General features: G+C 49.2%; 5 protein-coding genes across 5 annotated transcripts; 2 read left to right on the top strand and 3 right to left on the bottom strand.

Moving 5' to 3' along the window:
• The first annotated feature begins 14 nt into the window (after positions 1–14).
• Positions 15–5,301, top strand: LOC6594720. Its single transcript, XM_002019369.2, has 6 exons — positions 15–190; positions 472–647; positions 711–2,344; positions 2,405–4,405; positions 4,476–4,600; positions 4,674–5,301. The coding sequence occupies exons 2-6, from the start codon at positions 533–535 to the stop codon at positions 4,834–4,836; spliced, it is 4,038 nt and encodes a 1,345-aa protein (XP_002019405.1). The 5' UTR covers positions 15–190; positions 472–532; the 3' UTR covers positions 4,837–5,301.
• Positions 5,302–5,570: 269 nt separating this feature from the next.
• LOC6594719 (WD repeat-containing protein 55 homolog) lies at positions 5,571–7,422 on the bottom strand. The gene is made up of 2 exons (XM_002019368.2): positions 7,356–7,422; positions 5,571–7,297 (listed from the first exon to the last, which is right to left on the bottom strand). Exons 1-2 carry the CDS (start codon positions 7,361–7,363, stop codon positions 5,794–5,796), a joined length of 1,512 nt encoding a protein of 503 aa, XP_002019404.1. The 5' UTR covers positions 7,364–7,422; the 3' UTR covers positions 5,571–5,793.
• Positions 7,423–7,658: 236 nt separating this feature from the next.
• LOC6594718 (Bloom syndrome protein homolog) lies at positions 7,659–12,199 on the top strand. Its single transcript, XM_002019367.2, has 4 exons — positions 7,659–7,846; positions 7,908–9,754; positions 9,825–10,647; positions 10,704–12,199. The coding sequence occupies exons 1-4, from the start codon at positions 7,735–7,737 to the stop codon at positions 11,969–11,971; spliced, it is 4,050 nt and encodes a 1,349-aa protein (XP_002019403.1). The 5' UTR covers positions 7,659–7,734; the 3' UTR covers positions 11,972–12,199.
• Positions 12,052–13,377, bottom strand: LOC6594717 (thiamin pyrophosphokinase 1). Its single transcript, XM_002019366.2, has 3 exons — positions 13,104–13,377; positions 12,503–13,030; positions 12,052–12,438 (listed from the first exon to the last, which is right to left on the bottom strand). The coding sequence occupies exons 1-3, from the start codon at positions 13,375–13,377 to the stop codon at positions 12,293–12,295; spliced, it is 948 nt and encodes a 315-aa protein (XP_002019402.2). The 3' UTR covers positions 12,052–12,292.
• Positions 13,378–15,293: 1,916 nt separating this feature from the next.
• On the bottom strand, positions 15,294–26,242 carry LOC6594716. The gene is made up of 8 exons (XM_002019365.2): positions 25,683–26,242; positions 19,499–20,319; positions 19,195–19,433; positions 17,653–18,312; positions 17,337–17,587; positions 17,105–17,277; positions 16,320–16,443; positions 15,294–16,040 (listed from the first exon to the last, which is right to left on the bottom strand). Exons 2-8 carry the CDS (start codon positions 20,110–20,112, stop codon positions 15,909–15,911), a joined length of 2,193 nt encoding a protein of 730 aa, XP_002019401.2. The 5' UTR covers positions 20,113–20,319; positions 25,683–26,242; the 3' UTR covers positions 15,294–15,908.
• Positions 26,243–26,773: the final 531 nt, after the last annotated feature.

The following is a 26,773-nucleotide window of genomic DNA, read 5'->3' on the forward strand; positions in this document are numbered from 1 at the left end:
AAAGGGGTTCAGGTGAAGAAGCAGCAGCAGGTGGGTCGAAATTTCCACAGCTGTTTGGATAAGTGTGCAATCTGCTGCCTAAAACTGGCTAATTGTTGGTCATTAGTTGGACGAAAAATGGCCACTGGCCAATTGGAGTGTGTATTCCATGGTTGGAGTAAAGTATTTTAGGGTATTCATTCGGTTCGATGTACGTATTTTCACTGCCTTTTCAAGTGACAGTTTTGCTTCTGTTTCTGTTCTGTCCCCTTCCTGATCCTGCTCCTCCCTTTTCAAAAGTAATAAATCAATATTGCAAATTTGTTGTGCGTGCAATGTTGTGCGGATGTGTGTAGGCAATGTAATATATTTACATATGTGTACATATGTGGACACATATAGTATGTATAGCCAGCCGAGACTGTTCTGTCGTTATATGTTGCTTTACCATACACATTCGAACAGATGTATACTCGTATTCTGTGCTTTCAGGACAGTGTAGGAACGATTCCTTGTGATTCGGATTTGTCTGACAAATAATCCACAAGCAGCCATGGAAAATGAGCAGGAGGAGTTTGGACACAGACATGCACACATGCAGCATACACACCATCCACGAGTTTCCATGTCGTACGGAAATGTGGGTCAGAATCCAGACCAGGAGACTCGTAAGGGGGAGTCTTAGTTCCAGTCCAATTATGGGTAATACTAATATTTTGGAACCCTTGCAGATGGCGGCCCTGCGTATACTCTATACTCCATATATGAACAGCCGCGTGATAGTTACATGCTAATGGGCCCATACATGTCGACGCCCGCCGAGTCGATTAGTAGCCGTGCTACCACGTTCCAGTCCCACACACCGCCTTCCTATACGGCCCTGGTGGCATCACATCGCGAAATAGCCAGCTCAAGCTATAGGACGAGTTCTGGTCGGTGCGACAAATGCAGTTCTGTCATAACTTTGTGCCGCTGTCAGGTGTCACCTGCGGCCAGCACCAGTCGGTACGCAGACCAGGTGCATTCCACTCAGAGCCTGCCTCAAGAGTCACCGCCTCAGTTCTTTGAGCTGCCCTCATCGTCGACATCGACTGGGTCGACTCTGCCAACGACGACGGTTAACTCCGGTCCCGGACTCATTCCAAATCCCAAACAACAGAAGACTGAAACACTGAGGGAGCATTTGTCGTTGCAACAGGACAATGACAATGAGAATGAAAATGCAAATGCACATGCACATGCAGTGGTGGCCTCTGCCTCTGGCAACGGCACTTGGCCATCTGCAGCAATTGAAGACCACGCAATGGATGCCTCCGCAGTGGTTTACGAGATGCCCTCCAGTTCGCTGCTGAGCATCAGCCCCTTTGAGGCCAGTAGTAGCAATATTCCCCAGAGCTCTGGTCTTTCCAGTGCCTACGATGATGTGACATCCAGTGCTTCTGATACAGAGCACGTTCAGTTTGCAAACACTCGCACTACCAATACGACTACAACCACGTCGGCGATACAGGCTCACAAGAAGAAGGCGATGCAGGCAGCAAATCGCTCCGGAAACGGAAGCGGTAACGGCAACGGCAACGGGGATGCTTCTTCCTCCTCTTCGGCCACTGAACTAGACGCCACACCGAGCACTAGTGCCCAAGCTCGGCGACAGCAGACAAATTTATTTAATAGCTACCAGCAGCTCGCGAACGTCTTGGAGCCTGAGAACGATAGTAGCGATGATGGCTGGGATCTTCGCATGCGTAATCGTCCTCCCCAATCGAAACCGGCTGAACCTGTTGTACGGGGCAACAACACCAACAAAAACCTGACTGATCGGCATACAGATCATAACTACTACAATAGCCGCAGAGATGTGTCGACGAGGGCGCCTCCAGATAGCACTTTTGTGTCCGCCGCTTCTTGCTCTACGGCTACACACACAACCTGCAGTGTGGATTATGGGACTAGAGATCTGTGCGGGGCTCTTCGACCGCCTCAGAGATCGTCTGATGCGTCTGCTGCTGATGCTCTTTCTCCGTCCACTACATCGGATCAGGAGCAAGAGCATCAGCAGCAGGAGCAGGGGCAGGGGCAACAACAGGAGCAGCAGCAGCGGGTGCAGCAGCAGAGACGGAGACAAGAAACCACAGGCCAACGAAGCTCCCATGGCGCCAATGTAAACAGTGGTATTATTCGAAATCGTGTGCGTTCCATTGACGAAATTGCGCATCCACCCAGAAAACAACCGCGCTTGGAGGTTCAAGGAGCATCCTCTTCCCACTCCACCACAAAACTGTCGCCGACGAACTTTAATTCCTTTTTGCCGGGCAGGACAAGGCATCCCACCTATGCCGAGCCCGCGGGTAGCTCCTTACAGCAGGTAAGTAATTGCATACTAGAAACATCCTATGCAGTCTTATATGTTTGCCACCTCCTACAGACCTCACAGCAGACGCAGCAGCCCTTGAACGGATCTTGCGTAATTACCTATGTGGGTAGACCAAGAGAGAGGCAGTCCCCTGGGGAGACCCAGAATCAGGCTTCCACTTCCACGGGCAGGCGTAACAATTTGAACCGCGGTGATGTTGTGCTCACTGCTCCAGATCTGCAACTGGACGATTGGTCATCCGACTCCAATGATGACGATGTGGTGTTTGTGCACTCGACACGAGAGCCAATACTCTCGATTGATTTGACATCTGATGATGATGCCGCCGTTAATGAAACACAACAGCAGCGAGCCCGGGAATGGGCACGGGAACATGAGCATATGTGGGAACAGCCACTTGCAGCCCTGGAACGACGTCCCATTTTCAACTATGCCTACTCCATTCCATACCCTCGAAGGGACCGCCGGACAGAGCCGAGCAATGCTGGCACCTCATTTGGCTTCTATAGCGGAGGGCTGCCGGATCGAACGGCCATTACCGATCACAACTACAGCTACGATCATAATCATACGCAAGCACCCGCCCCTCTGATGGAAGAGCCCGGTCCGGCAGCGAGTAACTATTTTCCCCGTCAAGCTGCAGGTTGCACTCCTCGGTGTCCCACCCTGGACTCGCAGCGGTACTTTCAGCCGATCACTCCTCCATCCATGTGGCTCTTTGGAGCGGCGCCAGAGACCACGCCCACAGAGGGCTACAGTCGTATGCCCAGAGCCGCCCCCACTACGACTTCTGGCTCCGCCGAGCAATCGAGCCAGCAGTCACAACGTAGACGCACTAGTCCAGCAAACGTCTACCATCGTTATCAGCCGTATTACGTGCCTCACTATGCGATCACTCCACTGCCCACAGTAATGGAAGCAGTGTATTCGCCCACCCATCCGCATGGTCCGCAGCCCCCAAATCCGCATCCACATCCACATCCGCATCCGCACTATCAGGGCGGACAAGGCGGTAGCAGCCGGAGTTCGTTAAGTGGCGCTATGAGTGCTGCCGCTGTGGCGGCAACAGCGGCTGCGGCCCAAGCTCAATCCTTCAGCGAGCTCCTGTCCCTGGCCAGTGTTCACAATGAGGCAGAAACCAACATGGATAATCGGTTGGATAGAGGCCAATCACCTCTCCCCATCGTGCCCCGAGCCCATCCCATGGCCCATGCTATAAATGCCGCCTCATCTGTCGGCTTGGTGAGCCAGCCACCGCCTGTGGCAACGACTAATGGTAACCTGGCAGCTGCTGGTGTCTCGCCTCCTCCGCCGCTGGAAATGTATTCGGGTCGATCCACCATTCCCTACTGTGGCTCCCCGCCTTTCAGCGTGCGACGGTCGGAGGCAGCGTACAGCAATCGGCAGCATTATCAGCCGCAGCCGCATCAAGGTCATCAGGCCCCACAAAATCAAATGCACGCGCACATACATCCCCCTCATCGAGCAAGTGCCATTGTGGCCACCTCGCTGACACCGGCGCCGCCATATCCGGTACATCAGAATCTGTGGTATCGCCAGCAGAGCATGCAGGAAATGCACCGTCGCCACATGACGCCCACGCCCATTGATCTCTCCTCGAATGCTCCCATTTTGACCAGCAGTCTGCGGACCCGCTACCTGCACAGCATTTGCAATTGCGTGCATGCCAGGAATGGGCCGGTCTCTAGCTTGGATCCGGCCTACTATCCGCCCTACGATGGCAATGCCAGTGCTGCGGCTCCGTCCCAGCAGATACCTTCCAGTGGTGGCCAGGCCACGACCGTATCCGTTGCCCAGCCACAGCACTCTCAGTCAAACTTGCGACATATGCAAGTGCAGCACCAGCAGCCTCAGGCCCAGCAGCAGTCCCCGCCGGTTCTGCAGCATCTGCAGCGTCAGCGTGCGATCCATCATCATATGTTCCACCATCATTACTCGCCGCTGCATTTGGAAATTGGACTTGCAACGCCGCTGTCGCTCGGCTCACGGATAGTGATTGGAGCAGCACGTCCAAATCGGGGGGCCACTTTGGTGAGCCAGATGGCAGCTAAAATATGCAAAATATTCGGGTTCATGGTTATTTTTTCTTCCTTTCTTGTAGGAAACAATTGAGCGCAATACCTTGCCCCACAAGTACCGCCGTTTGCGTCGACCCAGCGAATCAGACGAGGACGCGGAGAAGTGTGCTATATGCTTGTCTCTGTTCGAGATCGAGAACGATGTGCGGTAAGTTTCTTAAGATTCTTAAGATTCTTCAGGGCAATGGTAATACAAGTGGGGGTTTTCTATGCTCTTCTAGCCGCCTTCCCTGTATGCATCTATTTCATACCGATTGCGTTGATCAATGGTTAGTCACCAATAAACACTGCCCGATTTGCCGAGTCGACATCGAGACCCACATGGCGAATGACGCACTCAACTCCAGTGGGGTCACTGATGCCGCCAATGCCGCCGCCTTATGACATTGTGTGCATGGAATCTTCATGTAAAACTGAACTTTGGACTGAGTTCGCCGGGCCAGCGTTAACTAACATCGTTATATTGCAAAACTAATTACAAAAAAACACATTCGAAAAACACGTAAAAAATGTTAAACCCCCAATCCCCCACTCCCAACGACACTACGACAATTGTAGCTGGCGGAACACAAAGAAAATTTTCAGTGTCGTGTTTGAATATCAAAAAAGCTAAGTCTCTCCCCCCCCCCCAAACCTTTTTAGAGTAAAATTATTTTAAGTGTTTTTGGCTTTTAATTTACTATAAATATGTACAAATTATCCACGTTTTGTGAAACAAAATTCTTGTGATAAGAATTTCATAAATGCTTAAATTGTTATAGCATAGAACCCCAGCCCCCCATAGAGCATTTCAATTTTTAAGACGACAAACGATTATGATTTAGTAAAATATTATATTGTTTAACTCAACTAAGTATTTTCCAGAATGGCCAACGATTCTTTTTGTTACGTTTTTTCATTTATCCCCAAAAGAAAAGAAAGATTTAGTTGAACTAGAGATTTCGATTTCTCCTTATCCAATTAATTGCTCAATCCCATATCTCATATCGTGCGTGCCATATAAGTGATTTTGAGTCGATACAGTTTTAAAGAGCTTGAATAATTCAATAAACAAAATGAAATCAAGTGCGCACCTGGGAACAGAGGGCTTACTGCCAGAGAAGAAAGGCTCAGCGACGTGATGATGTTCGGATTGGATTCTATTTCGTGAATTTATTCATAACCGGTAACAATTGATGGCGAAATTGAAACATCTCAACATTGTTTATATTGTATGATTTTGTGCAAAATTTTTAAAACCTATGGCTACAAGTAGTTTTGTTTTAAAACGGTGTTTCGTTAGGTCGAAACCTTATTGTAAAATACGGGGGAGATATTTCCTAGTAAGAAAGCGGCTTTAGGTTAGGCCGAATTACTGGGTCCAGCGGCTGCGTCGTTATTGTCCGCATTGTCCTCATCTTCTTTGGTTAGATCGGAGAAAAAGTCCGACGCGTTGGTGCACTTAGAAGAGGGTAAATTGTGACGCTTCTCCTTATAGGCATTGTGCTTGTCATTGTACTTGATGTCGCCAAAGTCTTCGAAATACTTCACGTTCCAGAAGCGTACATCGTTGTTGTGCGAAGATGAGGCCAGCAGCTCCCCGCTGGTGTTGATGTCCAGCGACTCAATTGGCATATTATGCTGGCCGACAACGCCAAGGTTTCGGTAAGGTGTGATATGACAGGCTCTTATATTGCCATCCTCTCCGGCCACGCAAGCGATGCGATCGGTAATGGGTATCATGAGGCTTACGGGACTCTTGATGCCGGGGTACATGTCGCAGTGGTAGCCGAAATAGCCCCAATTGTAGGAATACAGTTTGCCCTTGGAGGTGCCCACCACTAGCTTGGAGCTTCCCCGATAGATGCCCATGCAGTTGAGCTCCTCCTCATACGGCTCTGACTGAACATAGAGCTTTCGGGCAGCGATGTTGAATGTGGTTAGATAGCCGTCGGCGCTGGTAGCCAGCAGCAGTTTTTTCTGGTCGTTGGTTATCATCTGTGTAATTTGATCCTCCACTTCCTTGAGCTCAAATATTGGGTTCTTGGTGCGCAGATCCCAGAGCTTTACTGTCCCCGCATCGTCACCAGTGGCAAAGAGGTTCTCGTCTAGGACATGCAGTTTGTTAATGGCATCGTCGTGGGCCGTCTCATACAGCTTCTTTAGCTTCTCCGTCTCGAGATCTGTGACCATCACACACTTATCCTTGGAGGCAGTCAGCAAGTAGCGGCCGTCTTCAGTGAATTCCACGTCACGACAGGCCTTGGAATGAACCTCAATAGTGCGCAGCAGCTTGTTCCCTTCATTGCCGTACTCGTACAAATGGACATCGCCTATTATGGTAGCCAGCGCAATGATATCTCTGTCGGGGTGAAAGCAAACATCCGTGATGAAGTCTTCAAGCTTTATTTCCGGTGGGGCACTGCGAGGCTTCTTTATGGCAGCTATGATAGCACGCACTGTTTCGTCTGTCTCATCATCCAGATCGTCTAGATCAACAGCTGCCGAATCGGCTGCGCTTCCGCATGGACCATCGTTGTCATCCTTGCGCCGCTTGGCGCTTGTCGCCTCCCCGCTACTAGCTCCCTCCGCCTCGTCCTCCTCTAGCATGGAGTCGTCCGAGTCGGAGGAGTCCTCCGCATTGGGATCAAAGCTGCTGTCGCTGCTAATGCTCTCGTTTTCATCTGCATTTTGATTGTGTTCTGGCGCCCCCACATCCGCCAGATCATGTTCGTCGATGTCGCTATCCGACACGTCCTCCCCCACAAGAGCCTCCTGAGCGATCTCTTCTATGACACCAATAACCATATCGTCGTCCAAATCATCAAGCTCATCAGCATCTGAGGGAGTCTTGAAGTTGTTATGCCTGAAATACATGCGTGTGAGTACGATAAATCAATGATTCCGTTCGACTAAACACTCACGTATGCATACTAGTTAGTCGCTCAAATTCCCAAGTATTATTTACCACGCCACGCTTTGTTTAATAGATACCAAAAGAAGCAAGAAGAAGCATGGAACGCACAACACATGTAGCAGCCTTTACAGCTGTTTGCAGCCTATGTATGTGTGCTCATGTGGCTACTTTCAGCTAGATTTCATGTACAATTTCAGTACATCTGGCAACTCCAATCAGCTGGTTGGAGACGCACCACTCTGGGCACACTGAATGTTTGCCAAAAAAAATCACAGGCATTGCGCGCGTTTTTAGTGTTTATTGTTAAAATGGTTTTATGTTCGACGAATTAGCCATAGTTTATGGTTTTGTTTTGTAATCCTTAGCCCATTTACCGCAGTCCAACCATGTCTAAAAGACCCGCCGCGCCAAGAAAGCAGCTTACCCTTAGTAGCTTCATCGGCTTGGGCAATAGTTTGGGCAGTAGTCAGACTCAGACTCAAACACAAACTAAAAAGTGTAAGGGGGCGAGCACTGTGGGGCTTCTGTGAATTGATTCAAACTCTTTATTTTGTTGTAGGTTCCGGTGCCAGAAGCCAAATAAGTAAAGTTTACAATCCAATATTTCTGGACTCCTCTTCTTCTGACGAGGATGAAACACAGAGTTCCAACACAAGGAAAGATTCGCAGGATTCCAATGCTACCGGAACATTGGAGGAGTGTTCTATGTCTCTATCGGAGTCGCCATCATTTGCGTCCGAGCCTGCAAATAAATCCGGCCTGAATGTTTTAGGTGACGCTTCAAGAAAAAGCCAAAGAGCAGAGGCTAAAGTTTCTAAGGATGTATTGAAAGAATATAAGGCCAATTCCAAGGAGGATATTCCATCCATCTCTAAGGGACCGGATTTAGAATGGGCGAGAGATTTCCCCTCCCCACCGTTCGAGGATTCGAGTAAATGGCGTAGAACAGTGCCAAAAGTTCATAAGGATGTATTGGAAGACAATCAGGCCACTTTCAAGGAGGATATTCCATCCGTCGCTAAGAGGTTGCATTCAGAACGGGACAGAGACGTGCCCACCCCTCCACTGGGGGCAGCGTCAAAGCCTAAATTAAGCATGGTCTTTGATAACTCTCTGCCCGACTACCTGCGCGAACTGGCCCAAAATGACAATTTTACAGTGGATCCCAGCCAGCAGAGTGTGGAGGCCCTCAAGGCTTCGCTCAACTTTTTTCGCACCACGCACATTGATCTGATGGACAAATACTGTTCGCTGATTGATCAGATTCCGGCCAATCACTTTGAGGAAATAGTCGGCTTCCAGCCAGGCACATTCATTAAGCTGAAGATCATGCGACAGAAGTTCAAGGCACGATCGCAGTTGTTGCAGAAAACCCTAGAGAGACAGCAATGTACCCGCAAGAGCGAGCAGGAGGAACAGGATGCCTTGGAGCGGGAGGAACAGGAAATCGAGGCTGAACAAAATCGGGCTAACCATGGGAACAGCCAAAGCATGGTAGATGCTCGCGAGCAGGGGATGCTGCGGAAGCGTGAAGAGCTTATACACGATCTCTGTGAGGACCCGGAGGACGACTACTTGGCTCAGAGTATGCTGCTTGACGGGGACCTGGCTGATGAGAACATGAATGGCTACACGCAGGAGAGTAACAAGATAGACGACGATGATGATTTGGATGGACTTTTGGCCGATATTGAGAACGAGTATCAGCAGAGGCAGGGCCGCAAGTCCGAGTATAACGGCTATGGCTATAAAGATTTTGAGGCAGTGCAAATTAAGCCCAACGACAGAGGCAATACAGATTTTGAGGTAGTCAAGCCCATCCCTAGGAATAAGGACTTTGAGTCCGTAAAGCCTAAGCCTAAGGAGACCCCCAAAACTCTTTCATTGGACGATGATGGTTTCCCCGAGTATGATGAGACAATTTTCGAGCAAATGCATTCTCAGGCTGCCTCTGCCAGCATTACGGATCTAACCAGCCCCAGTCCCAGCTGCAGCAGAAGCTTCAGCAAAATAACTGATCTAACATCGGGTCCCAGCTGCAGTCGAACTCCCACCAGCCGGTCGCAGCCGACCTCAACCGATGCTCAGAAGATATCTGGTAATTTTCATTCAAATGTGCACAATGACGGCGTCACCGGCGAGTTTGACGGCCAACACTTTGAGCACTCTACTCGCCTAATGCACGGCCTAAGCTATAGCTTCGGCCTGAAGAGTTTCCGTCCCAATCAGCTGCAAGTCATCAATGCCACATTGCTGCGCAATGATTGCTTTGTGCTCATGCCAACGGGAGGTGGCAAATCGTTGTGCTACCAGCTTCCAGCCATACTAACGGAGGGCGTGACCATTGTTATCAGTCCCCTAAAGTCGCTGATCTTTGACCAGATCAATAAGCTGGCTTCTCTGGATGTGAGTAATATCAGTGCCCTGTAAATATTTCTGACATTTGCTAACACTTCCTCACGCTTCGTTATAACAGATCTGTTCCAAGAGTTTGTCTGGCGATGTGGCAATGGCCGATGTCATGGCCATTTATAGGGACTTGGAATCGCATCCTCCCATGGTCAAACTGCTGTATGTCACGCCCGAGAAGATAAGCAGCTCCGCTCGCTTCCAGGACATATTGGACACTCTAAACGCCAATAACTACATCAGTCGTTTTGTTATAGATGAGGCGCACTGTGTGTCCCAGTGGGGTCACGACTTTCGGCCAGACTACAAGAAATTGGGAATCCTGAAGAAGCGTTTCCCCAACGTTCCCACCATAGCCTTAACGGCGACTGCCACTCCCCGCGTGCGCCTGGACATTTTGTCGCAACTCAATTTGAAGAACTGCAAGTGGTTCCTGTCCAGCTTCAATCGGAGCAACCTGCGCTACAAAGTACTGCCGAAGAAGGGAGCCTCCACTATCGACGACATGAGTGCCTATATTAGGACCAAGCCACCCAACTCGAGTGGGATCATCTACTGCCTGTCGCGCAAGGAGTGCGATGAAGTGGCCAAGAAAATGTGCAAGGACGGAGTTCGCGCCGTGGCCTATCATGCCGGTCTCACCGATTCGGAGAGGGAGGGTCGCCAGAAGGATTGGTTGACCAACAAGATCCGAGTGATTTGTGCCACTATTGCATTTGGCATGGGCATCGACAAGCCCGATGTTCGATTTGTCCTGCATTACTCGCTGCCAAAATCCATTGAAGGCTACTATCAAGAGGCAGGACGGGCGGGGCGAGACGGAGAGGTCGCCGATTGCATTCTATACTACAATTATTCGGACATGCTTAGACTCAAGAAGATGATGGATGGTAAGTTGCTCCGTTTATAGAAACACCCTATGGCTCTTCCATATCCCAAATTCCAGGCGATAAAGCTCTTCAGTACAATGTCAAGAAGATGCACATCGACAACTTGTACCGCATTGTGGGCTACTGTGAGAACATTACGGACTGCCGGCGTGCCCAGCAGCTGGACTACTTTGGCGAGCACTTCACCAGCGAACAGTGTCTGGAGAATAGGGCCACAGCTTGCGATAACTGCGGGAATAAGCGAGCCTATCAGCCAGTTGATGCACTGGAGCCGGCCAGAAAGGCGGCGCGAGCTGTCAAGGATCTGTGCAGTGGAAGGTCGCGCTTCACGCTCCTTCACATATCCGACGTCTTAAAGGGTAGCAAGATAAAGAAAATCGTGGACTTCGGGCACCACAATACACCACATCATGGCTCTCTAAAAGACTGGGAAAAGAACGATATACAGAGGCTGCTGCGGAAAATGGTCATTGATGGCTATCTACGGGAAGATCTGATAGTTTTGAATGACTTTCCGCAGGCCTATCTGTACCTGGGCCACAGCATAAGCAAACTAATGGACGGTACGCCCGAATTCCATTTTGCCACAACGCGAAAGGAGGCTAAAACAGCGGTGGCCACTGTATCTGAGCCGGGAGCTGCCAGCAACAACGATGGAAAGTCGAAGATGCGCGAAATACACGATCGCTGCTACACTGATCTTCTCGACTTGTGCCGCACGATAGCTAGTCAGCGAAACGTCACCATGGCTAGCATCATGAATATACAGGCTCTCAAAAGTATGGCGGAGCTTCTGCCGCTCACAGCGAAAGACATGTGCAGCATTCCTCATGTGACGAAGGCTAACTATGATAAATATGGCGAGAAACTCCTTGAGATAACGTGTAATTATGCCTCAGAGAAGCTTCTTATGCAAGCCATTTTGGACGAGGAGGAGGAGCAGGCGGCTGCGGCGGCAGCTGCAGCTGCAGTACAGAAGCCTCGGGCCACAGGAAGCTCAGGCTGGCAAACCAAGGACGACGCCGTGGATTGGGACAGGGCTGTGACATCGCAAGGTGCCAGCGGAGGCAGTTACGGCTCCTCCTACCGCGGCGGAAAACGAAAAAGGACCTTTAAATCGGGATCGAGCAAGAAATTTAAAAGTAATTCAGCCTCTCCAGCGCCAAAAAGGACCACTACTGCAGGTAGAGGAGGTCGTGGCAGTAGAACGACAGCTAAGCGCGCAGATAATGCAGCCGGAGCCGCTTCTGGATCTGGCTGGAAAAGTAAGAAAACCGGAAGCAGTTTTGGCTTTGACCTGATGCCCATTCCAGGATCAAAGTAAAGCCATCGGCATCGTGACATCGTGGCATCGGGCATCATCATACTTCAGCGAAACGAAAACGATCCACAAACGATCACGCATTATTTTTGTCACATTTCAACTTTCATTTCTTTTCGTTTAACAGTAACATTGCCCTAGAACTAGAGTAAGACTTAGAAAAGTAAGCGCTGGAGCCGCTTGCATCTTTGGCTGTAACAGCATTAAAAGAAACTCGCATTTAAAATTGTACAACTTCGGTGAATTTCACTTAATTAAGTACTCAAAACACACCCAATGTCGTCGCGTCCCAGCGATAAGCGATCATCGATCACCGCTCACCGCTCACTTGGAAGTTTGACGTAACTTCTCCTCAAAATCGTATGCCCCCATGGACCATATTAAGTTGGCGTCCGTTTCCACTTGAACGAACTCTGTAGAGTAGGTGTTCGATGTGCTGACCATGCCGCCAAATTCCATTTGGGTGTGATCTTCAAGATAAATAGAATCGCATTAAATATATAACGATATATATATATATATTTGTATACAAACATAGGTTCCACTTGAGGCCTGTCGTCGTTACATTGTGCGCCATTGATCCAACAGGCATTAGGGAGCACCATCTCTGGGTTTTCACCAGATCGAGTGGCACCTGTATCGTGTGCTTGCCCGGCCTCAGGAGCCACGTTATTGAGTCTCCGCTCAACAGAAACACATTGCAATTGTCTTTTTGCGCTTTATACAGGGTGTTCAGATTGGCCATAACCTGATCGAGGCGACCCGAGGTGTCGTGGAATACGATAACATCATGGATTTTACGCTGCGCCATCACGGGTTGAAGCACTGTGATGGCCTTGGTGAAATCTGTTGCATCTTGATCCGGAGTGTGTATTTTGGGCGTTGATTTAAAGAAATCGACCGTTTCCTCCGTTATTGAGTCAAAGTCGCCTGTTATCACATCGAGTGGTTCGAACGGCCCCCCCGTTGCTGGCGCGCCCTTCGGCCTTTTGGTTGCTCCTTGACCCAGCAAAAACTCCCGCCAGTGATTAGAGCCTCCATCAACGGCACAACGCACGGCCGCTGCACAAGAAAAATAGATTCATTAGCACCCAGCATCTAAAGGTCTCCCCGGGGAGAGACTTGCTTTAGTTACCATTCTTCCATAACGATTTAACCACGTGAGCTGGAACCTGAATCTGTCGGTTAAGAACAACACACACATGCCCGTTGTCGCCCAGCTTGAAGTTTTCGTTGATCATGTTGCCGGGCGTCCATTTGAACTCTTTGGGGGGCACTGTGTGGTCCATTTGTTGTCGAAATCCAATGGTTGTTTTGGTGCAGAAGATGCGTTTATGCACAAGCGTGCCAACTCGTGTGAAATGTCGGTCGCCATCCGTTATCGCCAGGCGGTGGGCAGCGCCGCGCATCAAATTTAAAACTGTATTGCGGTGGCATGCTGTTGCCATATTCCGACAACGTGGGCGTGGCGTAGAAGTAAATGAAATGTACAAAAAAGACTGAAATAATATGCTCGGCCGCCCGCTAACACGCTACTTTTTGTTTTTTAAACAAATTTAATTTCAGGCACAATGCCTGGTCGCACTGTTCGATAGTCTTTGGGAAATCGATAGACGCTGACGCTTTGGCGGTAAGTTTGAATTCAGCCTAATTATTCATAGTACAGATTTTTGAGCTTCAAAGACAGCTGTACTGTTTATTTAAGAAGTACGTTCAGTCGCTGTGACAAAACTCGTGAAAAATACCTTAATATACGTTAGAAGTACTTCATACATTTAGGAGTTACCTTGTGTTTAATTTCAAACTAACCTATGGTCGAACTTTTGTTGCTAAGCGCCTTCCGCGTCTGATGAAGGGGGGAAAACTGAACTGAGCTCAGTTCAACTCATCGACAGGATAGTCGTCTGGCATCCAGACAGAAAAGGGGGTGATGTTCTGCAATACTTTTGTTCTGGTTGAACCTCCGATGTCAGCTGCATCAATATTGTTACAGTTCATTTTGCTTGCTCTATACAAATACAGGCATTTATACAGCAGTCAGAGCAGTGGGGGAGCATCCGCATCCGCATCAAAGCCCATCATCCCATCCGTCCATAGAGCCATTCGTGCACATCCGTGCAGGGCCTTTGGTGAGCCTGGGTTGTGATTGACTGTGGACCGACCGCTTGATTCAGTTTTAAATTCAAACTTCTTTATTTTGAGGGTAATTTGGAGTTGCGGCCCTAGGGAGCAGGAGTTAAGAGCGGAGAAGGAATTCGCGCATGAAGTTGAAGCCGTGTAAAAATCCGTTGCTCCCAGCGCAGTCATAAATAAATGAAATTCCACTTTAACAAAAATACCCGTGTGTACTCGTACGCACATGTTCTTGGCATATTTGTTCGCATTTACAGAACTTTCCAATGAATTACATGAGCCGTCTGTTGGCACTCGGGTGTCGCGGTGTCATTAATTTATGAAGGTAATAGCCCTTGCGGGGCCCTTGCCGGGCTGCAAGATATTAACGATAGTGGTGCAGGGAGCTGACAATCATAAGCGTCGCATTCCAAAACTAATTGCTTCGCATATCCTCCGTATGTCTCCGCACGCTGATCGGATATGTGTGTCACACACATTGGCAAATGGTATCAAGGATTTTAAAGAAGTTTTCTTTTCGTCCATTACCCACCGCTGGGTAATGGTGGGCTGGCATTGCGGTTCAATGCACCGCGATGTCGTGATTAGAAGTTATTAAGCCACAATACTGGTAGGGTAGGCAACGGGGGGCTGCAAGTTTCTTTGACGTTGCCAAGCGATGGGGTTCAGACAAGCAGACGCTTCACTTGCCACATCTACCAGAGCTGCCAGCCCGAAGTGAGTGCCAAGGAAAGTGCGACAGGAAATTCATCAATGTCTCCACCGTCTGTCGCATGCACTCAACCCCCCCGGGTGATAGTGGAAAAAACAGGACGAGGAAAACAGGGGGAGAGAGAGAGCTATTGAAAAACACAAGGATACGGAAAGAAGGTGAGGTTGGGGCTGGAATTCGATTGCCAATGGCGGCCGAGGCGGTGTGGGGCTTTCGCAGGAGGTTATTTACGGACGAAAGCAGGCAGAAAGCAAGCCACAGAAACGGATGCCGAATGACGGTTTTGTTTTTTTGCGGCAGCCAAAAGGAAATTATGAATTTAGCAGCAGCTCGGCAGCTGTCTATTTAAGTTCTCTTCTTCTCAAGTCTGGTTTTGAAATTTAAATTGACACTCAAGCCCTCAGTTGAATGCACAAAATCCTCAGATCCACTGGCAATCCCAAGAATTATCCACGAAAGAAAAGACGACACCAATAACAATTACCAGTTACCAGTTACCATTACATATCGTATGTCTTTAATTAATATATTTGATCTTTTTTCTGTTTCACTTTTGCCCCCCTCGTGCGATGATCCCTCCTGACACTTCTCCAGCGATTACTTTTATTGTATTCCGTCAAAATTAACTTAATGCAACGTGCAACGAGTGAGATGCGTAATCGTAATCGCACAGAGGACATCTTTTTCCGGTCCGGTCTGTGTGTATTCTTGGGGGCCACTTCTAGCAGCACGACATTTCGGAATGGAATGCAATGGAATGCGCCATCAGGCATGAATCACATTGTGTGTTTGTGTGTGTATCTGTGTGATCTACATATGTGTGTGTGTTTAGTTTGCATATCATGTTTATAGATACATTTGTTGTTGCACTTATACATAGATACATATATTTGAATGAAATGCCATTTTGATTAGCCCACAAATGGAATCGAATTTCGGCTTGGATTCCCATTCTCCCCCCACTCCATACTCGTACATATGCAATATGTATGTGTTTGTGTATATGTGTGCGGGGATGTCCTGCCATTTGCTGTTCTTGTTGTTGTTGCTTGTAATTATTGTTCTGCATTCGGCGGCATTGCATATTTACACGCTTCAATTGCCGCCGTAGTCCTCGATGAATGTGTCGATGATGTAGCGCTTCACCTCGTTGATGGATGTCCGCTTGTTGCTGCACTGAAGCCGCTCCTGGTGCTCGGGCAGGACCAGCAGCTGCTGCAGCTCTCCCTGCGGAAAGCGGAAAGTGGAAAAGCGAAAGTCGTCAGAGCAAACAATACACAATTATCAGCGAATTATTATTTAATTCCCTTTCTGATTGGTCAACGGGGGCCGGGGCGGGGGTGCAGCATGTATACGGTTATTTATCGGATTAAATTGCTGGCCCCCATTTGTGGATGGCCCCGAGAATGCAGCTGCCTTTTTAAGAGGCGGCTGACAGGGTGGCACAGTGGCACAATCCGTGGGTGTGTGGGGAGGGTGGAGGCGGAGGGGGCTTGATATACTCACATTAAAACCGCGTCCAATCTCCACGTCCGCATCTATTGGCAGGGTGTACAGTCGTTTCGAGACAACAAAACTATTTGTCCACGCGCAATCCACGTAGATCGATATAAAATCGCCATTTTGTATGCTGCAATGGGAAAATAACAGTAAAACAATACCAATAGTAACACGAGAGACCACATACAAATTATTTAAATATATACCTACAATATCCTACAAATGTGTACCATACCACCCATACAATATGTACTGTACTGTATCTGTGTGGCGTATATACCTACATACCTATGTGTGTGTGTGTGTTTGGAGCAGTGAGTGTGCGAAATGTGCCGTCGGCCGATGACAAATGGCGCCCACTTGAACCAAGTGTCAATTTCGCTGTGTGTCGTCGCAAAACCAAAAACCAAAACGACAACAAAAATAGACCAAAAGGCGTTCGATATTCATGTACAGAAAGGGCGGGGGCGTGGGTGTGTGCGGGGGTGTGTACCCTTATTTGCATGTGTGTCAAGTGTTTGCCAGTGTGCGTTTCATGGCACAAACATTTATGCTAATAAATTGAAAATGCAAATAAAAAGGAAAGTGTCAACGACGATGGCCATTCCAGATCGAGTGCCACCCAGCACACAGCACACACAGCACACATGTAGTCGTATACCATGTCGAACACAGACACAGTGATTGGCAATCAACAATACAACAAGCATAGCATCCATTGCAGCCATCCCAGTCACAGTACCAGTCCCAGTACCAGTCCCAGTACCTGTCCCACCCTGATGGCCACTCACCTGATGGCCACTTGATGCCAGCGATAATCATATAAATTGAATTTCACCGGCAACATTTCCGTTGTATTGTCGCGTTCCAGATACAGGCGCAGACCATCGCTGCACGCCTCCAGATACAGATTATGCGTGGCATTGCGTATGGAGAATATGGTGGCCGTACTCTTTGTGTCGTTCTGCAAGGAATACAGACATAGATTAGTCTCTGCTAAGCCGCTGGGCCCCCCTTATTCACCTTTGCCCTGAGGGTGATCATCAGAGTAAAGTTCAGTATGTTCCGCCAGCTTCGAATGTAGCCCATGTTATAGGGCGCCGAGGGTGTGGGCGACGATGCAGCGGTGGTGAGATCTTGCATCTGCATCTCAGGGAACGTCGAGGCCGAGACCGAGACCGAGCCCACTGCTGCTGCCGATTCGGAGGCTTGCGTGGGCAGCTCCTCCATGAGTGGCAGCTTCTTGTAGAACTTGAGCAGATCGCTAATGTCATCTGTGTGGGCAGAGGTTGGCTTTAAAGGCTTTAAGGGCCTTGTGGAGGTTAAGGACTGCACTTACCACTGCATTCGAAGCTATTGCAGTTGCGCTGCTCGATGTTGTAGCCCTCGCAGAGGAGGGTCGACAGAGCCACACTCTTGGCCGACTTGCGCTTCTTGTGCTGATTGCTGGCACGTGTCTTCCTGCTACCGACTGGGGCTCCGGCTCCGGCTCCGGCTCCGGCTCGGGCTTCCCCCTCATCCCGTGGCACAAATCGGACACTTTTGCCTACCGCTGCTGCCTCATTACTGCTGTTTGTTCCCACGATGGGGGCAGGTGCCTGGGGCTGGGCTGTTGCCATCTGTGCGAATTTGTGCAGCGGCTCATCGCTGGTCATCGCTTGTTGGAGGAGCAGGGACTCTGCCTCTGTCTCTGCCTCGTCATCACCATCGTTGGACGTGTCTGCTTTCAGGCTGTCCAGAATGCCATCGTTATTCGCCTCCTTAGAACTGGCAATCTCATTTGCGGTGTCGTCCATCTGCTCTACCATTTCCATGTCCACATCATCGTCTTCCTCCTCGGCCTCCTCCTCCTCCTCTTCCTCCTCCTCTTCCTCCTCCTGGTTCATCTTCATATTCATGTCCACCATCGGGTTGTCCAGCAGGCAGCGGCGGAAACGCTGCTGAACCCCCTTTCCGCAGGTGACGCTGCATAGGGTGAAGTCGCTCCAATCATCCCATCCTGCAATTGGGTGAAAAAGTGACACTCTTAGCCCCAGAAAAACTAAAAAATTCCTCGCTGAGGGAGTATTTTCCTTAAATTAAAGGTCCCTCATCGGGTTGTCGCAATTCATTCGGGGGGCTCTCGGTGGGCGCCCAGCCGCTTGACACAAAAGTCAAGTGTTTCTTCCCTCGAGTGCTGCAGCCAGTTGAAAGCATCTCTCCTCCTGCCACCCCCCGACTATGCGCAGGGGCAGGGGCAGTGGCAAAGGCAGAGGCAGGCGACATCTGCTGCGTCATCGGAAAATCCCTTTTCTATTTTTATTTTTTTTATTTTATTTTATTTTATTTTTCTTTTCATGCAGAAGCGTCACCTCTGGCACCGACACAGCCTGACTGCCTGACTCCCTGACGACCAGTCGTGGTCGGTCGGTCGGGGTGTCGGGGGGTCGGTGGTTCGTATAGTTATCAATCTTCATAAAAGATTCATCTCTGAGGAGAGCACTTCGTCATAATAAACTGGCGACTGACTAGCAAAAGTTTTCCTTCCCAGTGGGTTTAAAAATACTGCATAATCGGCTTTAAGAGACCAAGTGCCGGGGCTTTCAAGTCCGAACCGATTCATTGGCAAACAGCAGCGTTGCTGTCTCCCAAAACCCTCATGTGCCAATTAATACTGATTGCCCGACCACTTGGTCTCTACTCTGCGACGACTATAGTTTGGAAATTCTATCCCTATCCGTTGCATGGCACTCGATGCTCGGCAAACATTCGAGCCAAGCGATTTGTTCAACAATGCAACTAACAAGCAAAATGCGATTAACTAACGGATGCCCTCGGGACTTGGGGCTTGGTAGAGGGGGAGGAGTGGCCAGTAAGTGGACACAGGATGTGGATGCCTTACCCAAATGCTTCCAGATATGATTCTCGAATTGCGGTGTCCAGCGATGCAGACCGTTGATGCTTATGTGCAGAACATCACTGGCCGGCGCTCGTGGCAGGAGCAGCTGTCTGCCGGAGTTGGGGCCTGCTGCTGCTGTGGCGGCAGGCAACAATTTGCCAAAGGCAATTAATTCCGCTGGCAGCATTTTCAGCATATTTGCGTCGAAGCAGCGCGCCGGCTGGAGTGTTGCATTCAGCTGTCTGCGGGAACAAAGAGTAGAGTGTACATTCTGAATGTCACCAAAAAGCAGTGTCCCTGCACCTACCCCTCGTACTGAAACGCTGACTCAGTGCCGCTCCAAGCATTTCCACTTCCACATCCACTTCCGGATCCATTGCCGCTGCCTCCGTTGCGATGGCCGCCGCCGCTGCTGGACATCCCTCCTCCGGCCCGAAGCGACAGTGTGGCCTCTCCGCCGTTGGCGCCATTGGCAATTTTCAGCAGAGAGGCTCCTTTGTATATCGTTTCCGGGGCTAATGTTATTAATATACCGGCGGACAGAGCAGTTTCGGTGTCAGAGCCCTGGCCATCGTCGAGCTCCGCATCGGTGAAGACCCGGGCAGCGAGGGCCTTTACAATGACAGGACTCGTGCGAATCAGCTCCACTATGCCCTTGTGTGCACAGCGCTGGCTATCCGCTGGGGTACTGCGATACAATGGGCCTGCTGCTGGTGCTGCGGCAGGTGCTGGGGCTGGTGCTGCAGTGGCGCCCGTTGCCAGGAGCTGCAGGAACAGGACCAGCATCCGAGCGTGCGACTGGGAAAGGTGTCGCCTACTGTCATACCTGCTCATCGCTGGGGCTGGGGCTGGGGCTGGGGCTGGGGCTGGGACTGTTGCTGATGCACCCAAAGTGGGAGCCATGGGCAGCACGTAGCGCATGGATAGATCCTTTATCTCTTTGACTGCGCGAATCCTAGCGAATTTCGCTGCTTGGCATCGCAGCCTTTTATCGCTGCGGTGGCCGGTGGCTCAATTTACTTTCGGCAAAAGTCACGTTCCGGCTTTGGTTGGTTTCTTTTGGGCCTTCCCTTCCCCTTTCAGTGCAGAGACGACACCACTTAAATCGCGCTGACATTCATTGTGGTGCTGGAGAGATAAAAAAGAGAGCTCTGATTAAGGCGAGTTTCTAGAATTCCAAAGAGAATGCACTTGAAGTAAGTGTTTTGCACCAATGGAGGGGAGTGGGGAGCTCGCATAGATCCAGTGGCACTTTTCATTCCACGAATGAAATGGAAGGAAGTTGAAGAGAAAATAAAAATCACGCGCTTGTGCAATAAATATCTTAAATGAAGTTCGTTCGCTCTAAAGCTCAAGCTCACGCTCTCAAGCTTTCGCTCTTCTTTCTGAGAGTGAAGCTTGCACTGCAGCAGAGGAAGAAGAAGAGAGAATAAGAATTAGCACAGCCAATGCAGATCTCTCAAATCACTTCCACAGTAGCGTGGCTCCGCGATATTTTGCTGTTTTGGTCGGTAAAAAGTGTCTTCGAAAATCGTGTGATATTCTAAAATTGTCCTACAATTCCTTCGGTCGGTCTTGCGGTTTAATGTGTTGTTGTGTTGATCTTTGTATAAAACTCTCTCTCAAAGGAGAAGAGCAGAGAACAGAAGGTGCAGCAGAGGAGGAAAAGCAACGTGGCAATGAATGACACGAAGCGACATGATTTTGCTGAAAGGTGAGTGATGAACCAATACACATATACATAACATACGCACACACATTCATGCATACATTTTTAATGAGCGAAAGCTGAAAGCTTCCTAGAAAGCTGCTGTAAAAGTCGATCAATTCTGTTTACATTAACCGGTTAAAATTACTCAAAGAAAATCAAAAGAACCTATCATACGTGCTGTTTCAGCAGAAACGTGTAATAAAATTGAATGTTTACACACATATGGAGTACTCTTAAGCCCTATAGATTGGCTTCCGCTGCAGCATGCTACTCTTGCCCCAGTTGCCACAGAAATGGCAACACAAAACATTCTGACAGATAAATGTTGGCTTCCCTTTGCAGTTGCAACTTTCAGCGGAACCCTAACAAAGTTGCGACTACAACCCGAAACGTTCTGAATGTTCATATCCCCCGGTTGGGGCTTTTGGGCGCATCCTTTGGACACACTGAAGGCCGGGGAAAATGAACAACAAATGTGAAACAGCGATGAATGCAAATGCGGCCGGCCGCGCAAAATTGAGCCCTCAATTGTTTTATGGCCGGGCCCTGGCCCAGAAAAACTGGCCAAGTCGGCCGTGAAGCGACTGTGCAGCGGAGGAACCTGTGCTCCGGACGGACCTGTCCGATCCGCTATGCTCCATTATGAGAATTCTGTTCGTTTCCGTTTGGCCGACCGGCAGGTCGTCACTCCACTCACTCCACCCACTCCACCCACTCTCTCTCCATCATATTCCCCGGGGGCGGCAATCAGTGTAATTGTTATTGTTATGCTACCCCGTAAGAGCAGAGCAGAATGTTCGGGTATGTCTACTGTGCTCGTGAAACCGCAACAACAACAAAGGTGACAAATTCGCAGATTTAATGTAGCAGAAACGTTAGTAGGAAGTTTTCCAGAGAGTGGAGTACTCTGCGTTTCGTTGAGAGGGCAACTCTTTCTGCTAAATAGGCCCCGCAAAGAGAGCGCCTGGCGGGAGTGTAATTGAGTAATCGGTATCTTGTAGTCGTACCAATTCACTCGAATGTATGTATGTATGCTCTCTCACTTGTTTTTCTTCGTTTCTATTGCCGTTAATCCATTTGTTTTGGTGTTCTGCTGTGCTGTTCCGTTGAACTTTTGCAAATTGGCAAAGTTACTTCTTGCGACAATCTGTTAAAAGCTTTTGAATTCCAAATAAACTTCGGTTGGCATGCAATCTCGAAACTACGTTAAAGGTGGGTAGGTAATCCCATGAACGAGTCACCGGGCCATCGTAAATCAGGCGGAGAAACTCCAACATTCCCACGGATAAGGCTAAATGTATATTTTATGCACTTGCCAGCTCCTCTCTGGCTCTGACTGTGGCTGACCACTCCAGGGAATAAGTCCCAAAACACCAGACGAATCTTAGCATTGTTCTGAGAGCCATGTTCAGTTATTATTTCCCTTTCGACTGAGTTCATTTTGAAATTGAAAAAAAGCCGATTCCACGCGTTGATTCCTGCTTCTCTTTCCCTCTTCCCGTCTTTTGGTGGTTCGTTACACTTGAAAGTACAAATCGGACCTTATTAAAAGGGGAATTGAAGGACAGTTGAATGTCATATTTAGCACATGTGTGTGTGTGTTGGGTCTGGTCGGAAGGGATACCATTCCAGAGTGTGTTTCTAGAGGATGATTGAATATCAAAAGGCAGTTGGTGAACGCAAATCTCTGACATGTTTCAAGTTGTCCCTGCTCCAACCTCCAGCCTCCCGCCTCTCCAGACTTGACCTGACAACAATGCGAGCGGCTCGGAAAGCAAGTTTAACAAGTGCTACCCTCAAAGGACTCGTAAAACTGATAGCTACAGCAATCCAGAGTCCCCAAACCCCACCCGATCCCGGGTCCTGTGGCAGTTTAAAAGCTCCAGCACGCCTGCCGTCCGAACTGCCACAAGTGGTGGGCGGCGGGGCGGCTGGGCTCTTTATTTGGGTCTCAGATTGGCTAAACGACAAAGAGGGGGCTGGGCGTCTGGGGGCAAACATTCTGCACAAAGCAGCAAAAATATTTTGTGCCCAAATTATGCCTAAAATTCCAGGCAGGGGTCTCTTCTCTGGTCCTGGATCCCAAAAGAATCCAAGGCCCCCCCCAGAGCGAAGTCCTTCCGTCCGTCCGTTCCACACGCATTCGCAATTATCCGCAGGGACAACTGTCGCCTTTCCTTTTATCTGTGCGAATGATTAAGCCCAGAGTGTCTTAAAATTAATTTTATAGAGACGGCAGAGCCATCGCGGGTAATCATGGCTACCATTGGATGGATCACGCAGATTGTATTTGTATTGCGGCTTAAATAGTTTTATCTGCCTCACAATTGAGCGCCACGCCGGGGGAACGACTTCTGTGCAACGAACTGCGAGTATCTGGAAGATACTTGAGTGAATGCCACCCCAACAGACAGACAGACTGACAGACAGATATCCCGGCATGTAAATAATTTGGCCAAGAGGACAATTGTGGGGAAAACGTTGCTTGCTCTCTTGCTCTCTTGCCGGCTGAAACTTTCTCAATGAACAATGAAATTCTTGCATAACAACTTTCTTCAATTTCTTCCGTCTGCCGCTTCTTTTGCTGAGGCACGCGCTGTGGCTGTGGCTATATTAAATTCCTATTTTATTGATTCGCATCCCGGCAATCTCTCGATGCGATCCCACAAATGTGGCACCATTGTGTGGCAGCATGAGTTGTGCTAAGCATAGGTATGCCTCTGTTCGAGTCACGATGATTGAGAGGGACTTGTCGTCCATCATTCCAGCACCCAATCATTGGCTCAATGCCTCTTCCCCCGGCCCACGAATCGAATGCTTAAATCATACAAAATTGAAGTAAATCCACTTACGGCTAAACAAATACTTTCCAGTCCAAAAAGAGAAGGATAAATGGGGGCGAAGATGTTTCAATTTGCTTTCTTTGAATTATGCAAACTCATTTGCGACGAGAGTGAATTTATTGCCCTTCCCCCCGGCCCCGACGATGGGGCCCTAAACAAAAACAAAAGCCAAAAGGTTGCCCCAGCATCGGCATCGGCACCGGCACCGGCTCTTACTCCATTAAGGAAGGATGTGGTGGTGCCCCATCTTCTGCTCGCCGGGAAATTTATACGCACAATTAATTCTAAAATCCGAATCTCGGTAAACATTCATCGCATAAAAACAAGATAAAATACTGCGATTACGATTGCGAGTGTACCTGCTGCAGCAGTCGATTATCGGCATAAGGAGGGGGCTGTGGGCGGGGCAGGCAATTAATTAAAATCTGAGCGGATTATTTGCCAAGCGGATGAGTATTTGCTAATTGGCTCTGCAGTGGCAACGGCAACGGCTTAGCCTAGGACCAAGTCCTAGCTGCTGTCCTGGCATCGCCCAACGTTGAATGCTGTTAAACCCTGTCCCTGACTTAAGTGGAGCCTCCCCTCCCCTCCCCTTATCGGCGGTGTCGGGTTAAGGGTCGCTGGGGTCGCGGGTGTCCCGGGGCCGCCTGCTCCTTTGTGCAAATTGTAATTATAATGCCACTTAATGTCATAAGAGCGTATCTGTTGTGCCTGTTTGCTGTCATTGTTTCTGGGGGGGAGGAGGCCTCGATTGGGATGTAAACTAAAAGGTTTGACCAATCAAAAGATCGAATGGCAATGGCCTGGGAGGCAAAAATCATTCGGTCAGCGATTGGAGGTCTCCCCCAACATAATCCTCCCATCCACCGGTGGGGTTCATTATGCAAAGCACACTTAACTGGAAAATTAGCATAGATCTAGCACATGCGGGGGCATGCACCCACACACACACACACACACACACACACGTACACAGGAACATACTCGTAAACACAGATACTGTGCAAAGGGCTGCCGCTGCCGCTGCCCGCCCCAACCCCATTATCCATTATCTATACGCTGGGATTATTTTTATTATATCCTGGAAGCATCCTGGCATTCCGCTGGCATAGAGACACAGCCGCAGATAGTATTTTACGCTGAGGCAGCAACAAAAAAAGTTGACCCCATTATAAAAGGACGATTGCACATTAACCAATGGGTATGTAAATGGGAGCCTGCAGACCCCACTTCCTGCTCCTCTGTCTGGGAGACCCACATTGGAGCCATTTGGCCATTTGGCAAGGAAGGGAGCACACAGATACAATCGGCAGAAGGAACAGCAGCAGGGGCAGGGGACAAGCGACAGTCGACAGTCGACAGTCGACAGTCGAGAGAGAGAGGGCTGCCAACGGCCATTAACAATGCAATTTTGTAACAATATGAAATTGTGGCTATACTCTCCACTCGTACTCCTCCCGTACTCGTAGAATGCCTGAAAACAAAGTTTCGGCAGAAGGATGCTGTGCTCTGTAATTATTCAGAATGCCACATACCACACACCACCACACATGTGTGCCCCACCACTAAAGTACAGGAGAACATAAATCAATCCACAAAGAAAGCCACATTACAGCCAACAACAAATGATTATCATTTGGACTTGAGGTTTCCCTACTGCAGATAGTCGCCTCATAACCGATGCCAGAGGGGGTGCTATGCCATGCCATAGAAGGGCAAAGACCATCCAATAATTGCTCAGCAAGAAGTGTAGAGTGGAGCCCTGGCTCTAGGGCTCGTGCCCTGTATCCATGTATGCAGTTGTGTGAATCATGCACAAGCCATGTAGTTGGTTTTTGGTAATCTTGCGTCCTAGAAGGGTCTCGCGAGTCTCGAAGAGAACCATAGAACATAGGAGAGCTAATTGGTCCCGGCATTGTCTTTGGTGGTGTGCTTACCTTTGTTAACAGGATTCTATGAGGCTGTTCCGTTCATTGCGAGTCCATATTCACCCTTTGAATGTGGCCCAGGGACAGTATTATCTCCACAAATATTCCTCAATGGGAGATGGCCAGAAAAGCTTGTGCCACTCGTGCCACTTGGGCCAGTTGTGCGTGTAATCTGATTTGAATGCCAATTAAATTGCCATCTAAATCGGATTAGTGTCTGCGGTTTGTAATGGCATTTAATTTGATTTGATTTGATTCGAAAATTGTAATTCCATAAAGTACTGAAGCTCTGAAGGGTCTGTTGTCTGTTGGCTGTTGTCTGTTGGGTTTCCTGTGTCACTTTATTTATATTTATATTTTTCACATTTTCCACTTTTCCAGTGCGCTTCCTAATTTAATTTCGCAAATCCACAAGCGAGCACTAATTACTATACGGCTTTTATTATTGCTTCAAAACCGCAGCACAGCATCCACGGCCGCGTCAGCATCAGCATGTGGCATGTGGCATGCCACGCAACAGAGTTCAGAGTTCGAAGCGCACACAAAACAACACACGAGCCGCTGCTTCTGCTGCACTTTTGGATCCTTTGAGATTTTCGGGGAAGAGTAGCCCGAAGGAGCGCCGCGAACCAACTGCCTGGCAGTGGCCCCGAAACGGGGGCTTTTATAGCATCCGCCAAACGATCCGACGGCCGCCGGGCAGGCGCCTGCGCGGATAAACTCTCTCCAAAGAGAGAGCTCTCCATGCGGAAGGAAAGCCGGCTACGACCGGCTGCTCATTTGGCAGGTCCTTGCTGCCTGGCTGCTTCTGCCCCATTCAATGGGGTTTGTTTACATGGAGGGACAGCTGCCGAGAATGTGTGTGTGTGTGTGGGGACAGCACAAAGTTTGAAGCCAGCCAAGGCGCACATGCCACTTGCCACATGCCAGTTGCCACTTGCCATCTCGGGGCTAAGAAGCGTCTGTTTGTGCGTGTGTCTGTGTGCCTTCTGTCTGTGTGCCTGTGTGGGTGCACACTGGCATTACATTGAAGTTTTAATTGAATTGCGGTTGCTGCAAGTTTTGTAACTGCATTTTGCTCTCGCAGATCCCTCCTCTCT

Source organism: Drosophila persimilis, unplaced genomic scaffold (genome assembly GCF_003286085.1).
Source record: "Drosophila persimilis strain 14011-0111.01,24,50 unplaced genomic scaffold, DperRS2 tig00000000-arrow-pilon, whole genome shotgun sequence".
NCBI lineage: Eukaryota > Metazoa > Arthropoda > Insecta > Diptera > Drosophilidae > Drosophila > Drosophila persimilis.

Coding starts and splice junctions, on each gene's coding strand:
- LOC6594718 (XM_002019367.2), top strand. CDS start 7,735: ATGTCTAAAAGACCCGCCGCGCCAAGAAAGCAGCTTACCCTTAGTAGC. Junction 7,847..7,907: donor TCAAACACAAACTAAAAAGT/GTAAGGGGGCGA, acceptor ATTTTGTTGTAG/GTTCCGGTGCCAGAAGCCAA. Junction 10,648..10,703: donor ACTCAAGAAGATGATGGATG/GTAAGTTGCTCC, acceptor CCCAAATTCCAG/GCGATAAAGCTCTTCAGTAC.
- LOC6594716 (XM_002019365.2), bottom strand. CDS start 20,112: ATGCGCTACGTGCTGCCCATGGCTCCCACTTTGGGTGCATCAGCAACA. Junction 19,434..19,498: donor TCAGCGTTTCAGTACGAGGG/GTAGGTGCAGGG, acceptor TTGTTCCCGCAG/ACAGCTGAATGCAACACTCC. Junction 18,313..19,194: donor TCATATCTGGAAGCATTTGG/GTAAGGCATCCA, acceptor ACCCAATTGCAG/GATGGGATGATTGGAGCGAC.
- LOC6594720 (XM_002019369.2), top strand. CDS start 533: ATGGAAAATGAGCAGGAGGAGTTTGGACACAGACATGCACACATGCAG. Junction 648..710: donor GAATCCAGACCAGGAGACTC/GTAAGGGGGAGT, acceptor GAACCCTTGCAG/ATGGCGGCCCTGCGTATACT. Junction 4,406..4,475: donor CAAATCGGGGGGCCACTTTG/GTGAGCCAGATG, acceptor CCTTTCTTGTAG/GAAACAATTGAGCGCAATAC.
- LOC6594717 (XM_002019366.2), bottom strand. CDS start 13,377: ATGCGCGGCGCTGCCCACCGCCTGGCGATAACGGATGGCGACCGACAT. Junction 13,031..13,103: donor TAAATCGTTATGGAAGAATG/GTAACTAAAGCA, acceptor TTTCTTGTGCAG/CGGCCGTGCGTTGTGCCGTT. Junction 12,439..12,502: donor AGGCCTCAAGTGGAACCTAT/GTTTGTATACAA, acceptor TTTATCTTGAAG/ATCACACCCAAATGGAATTT.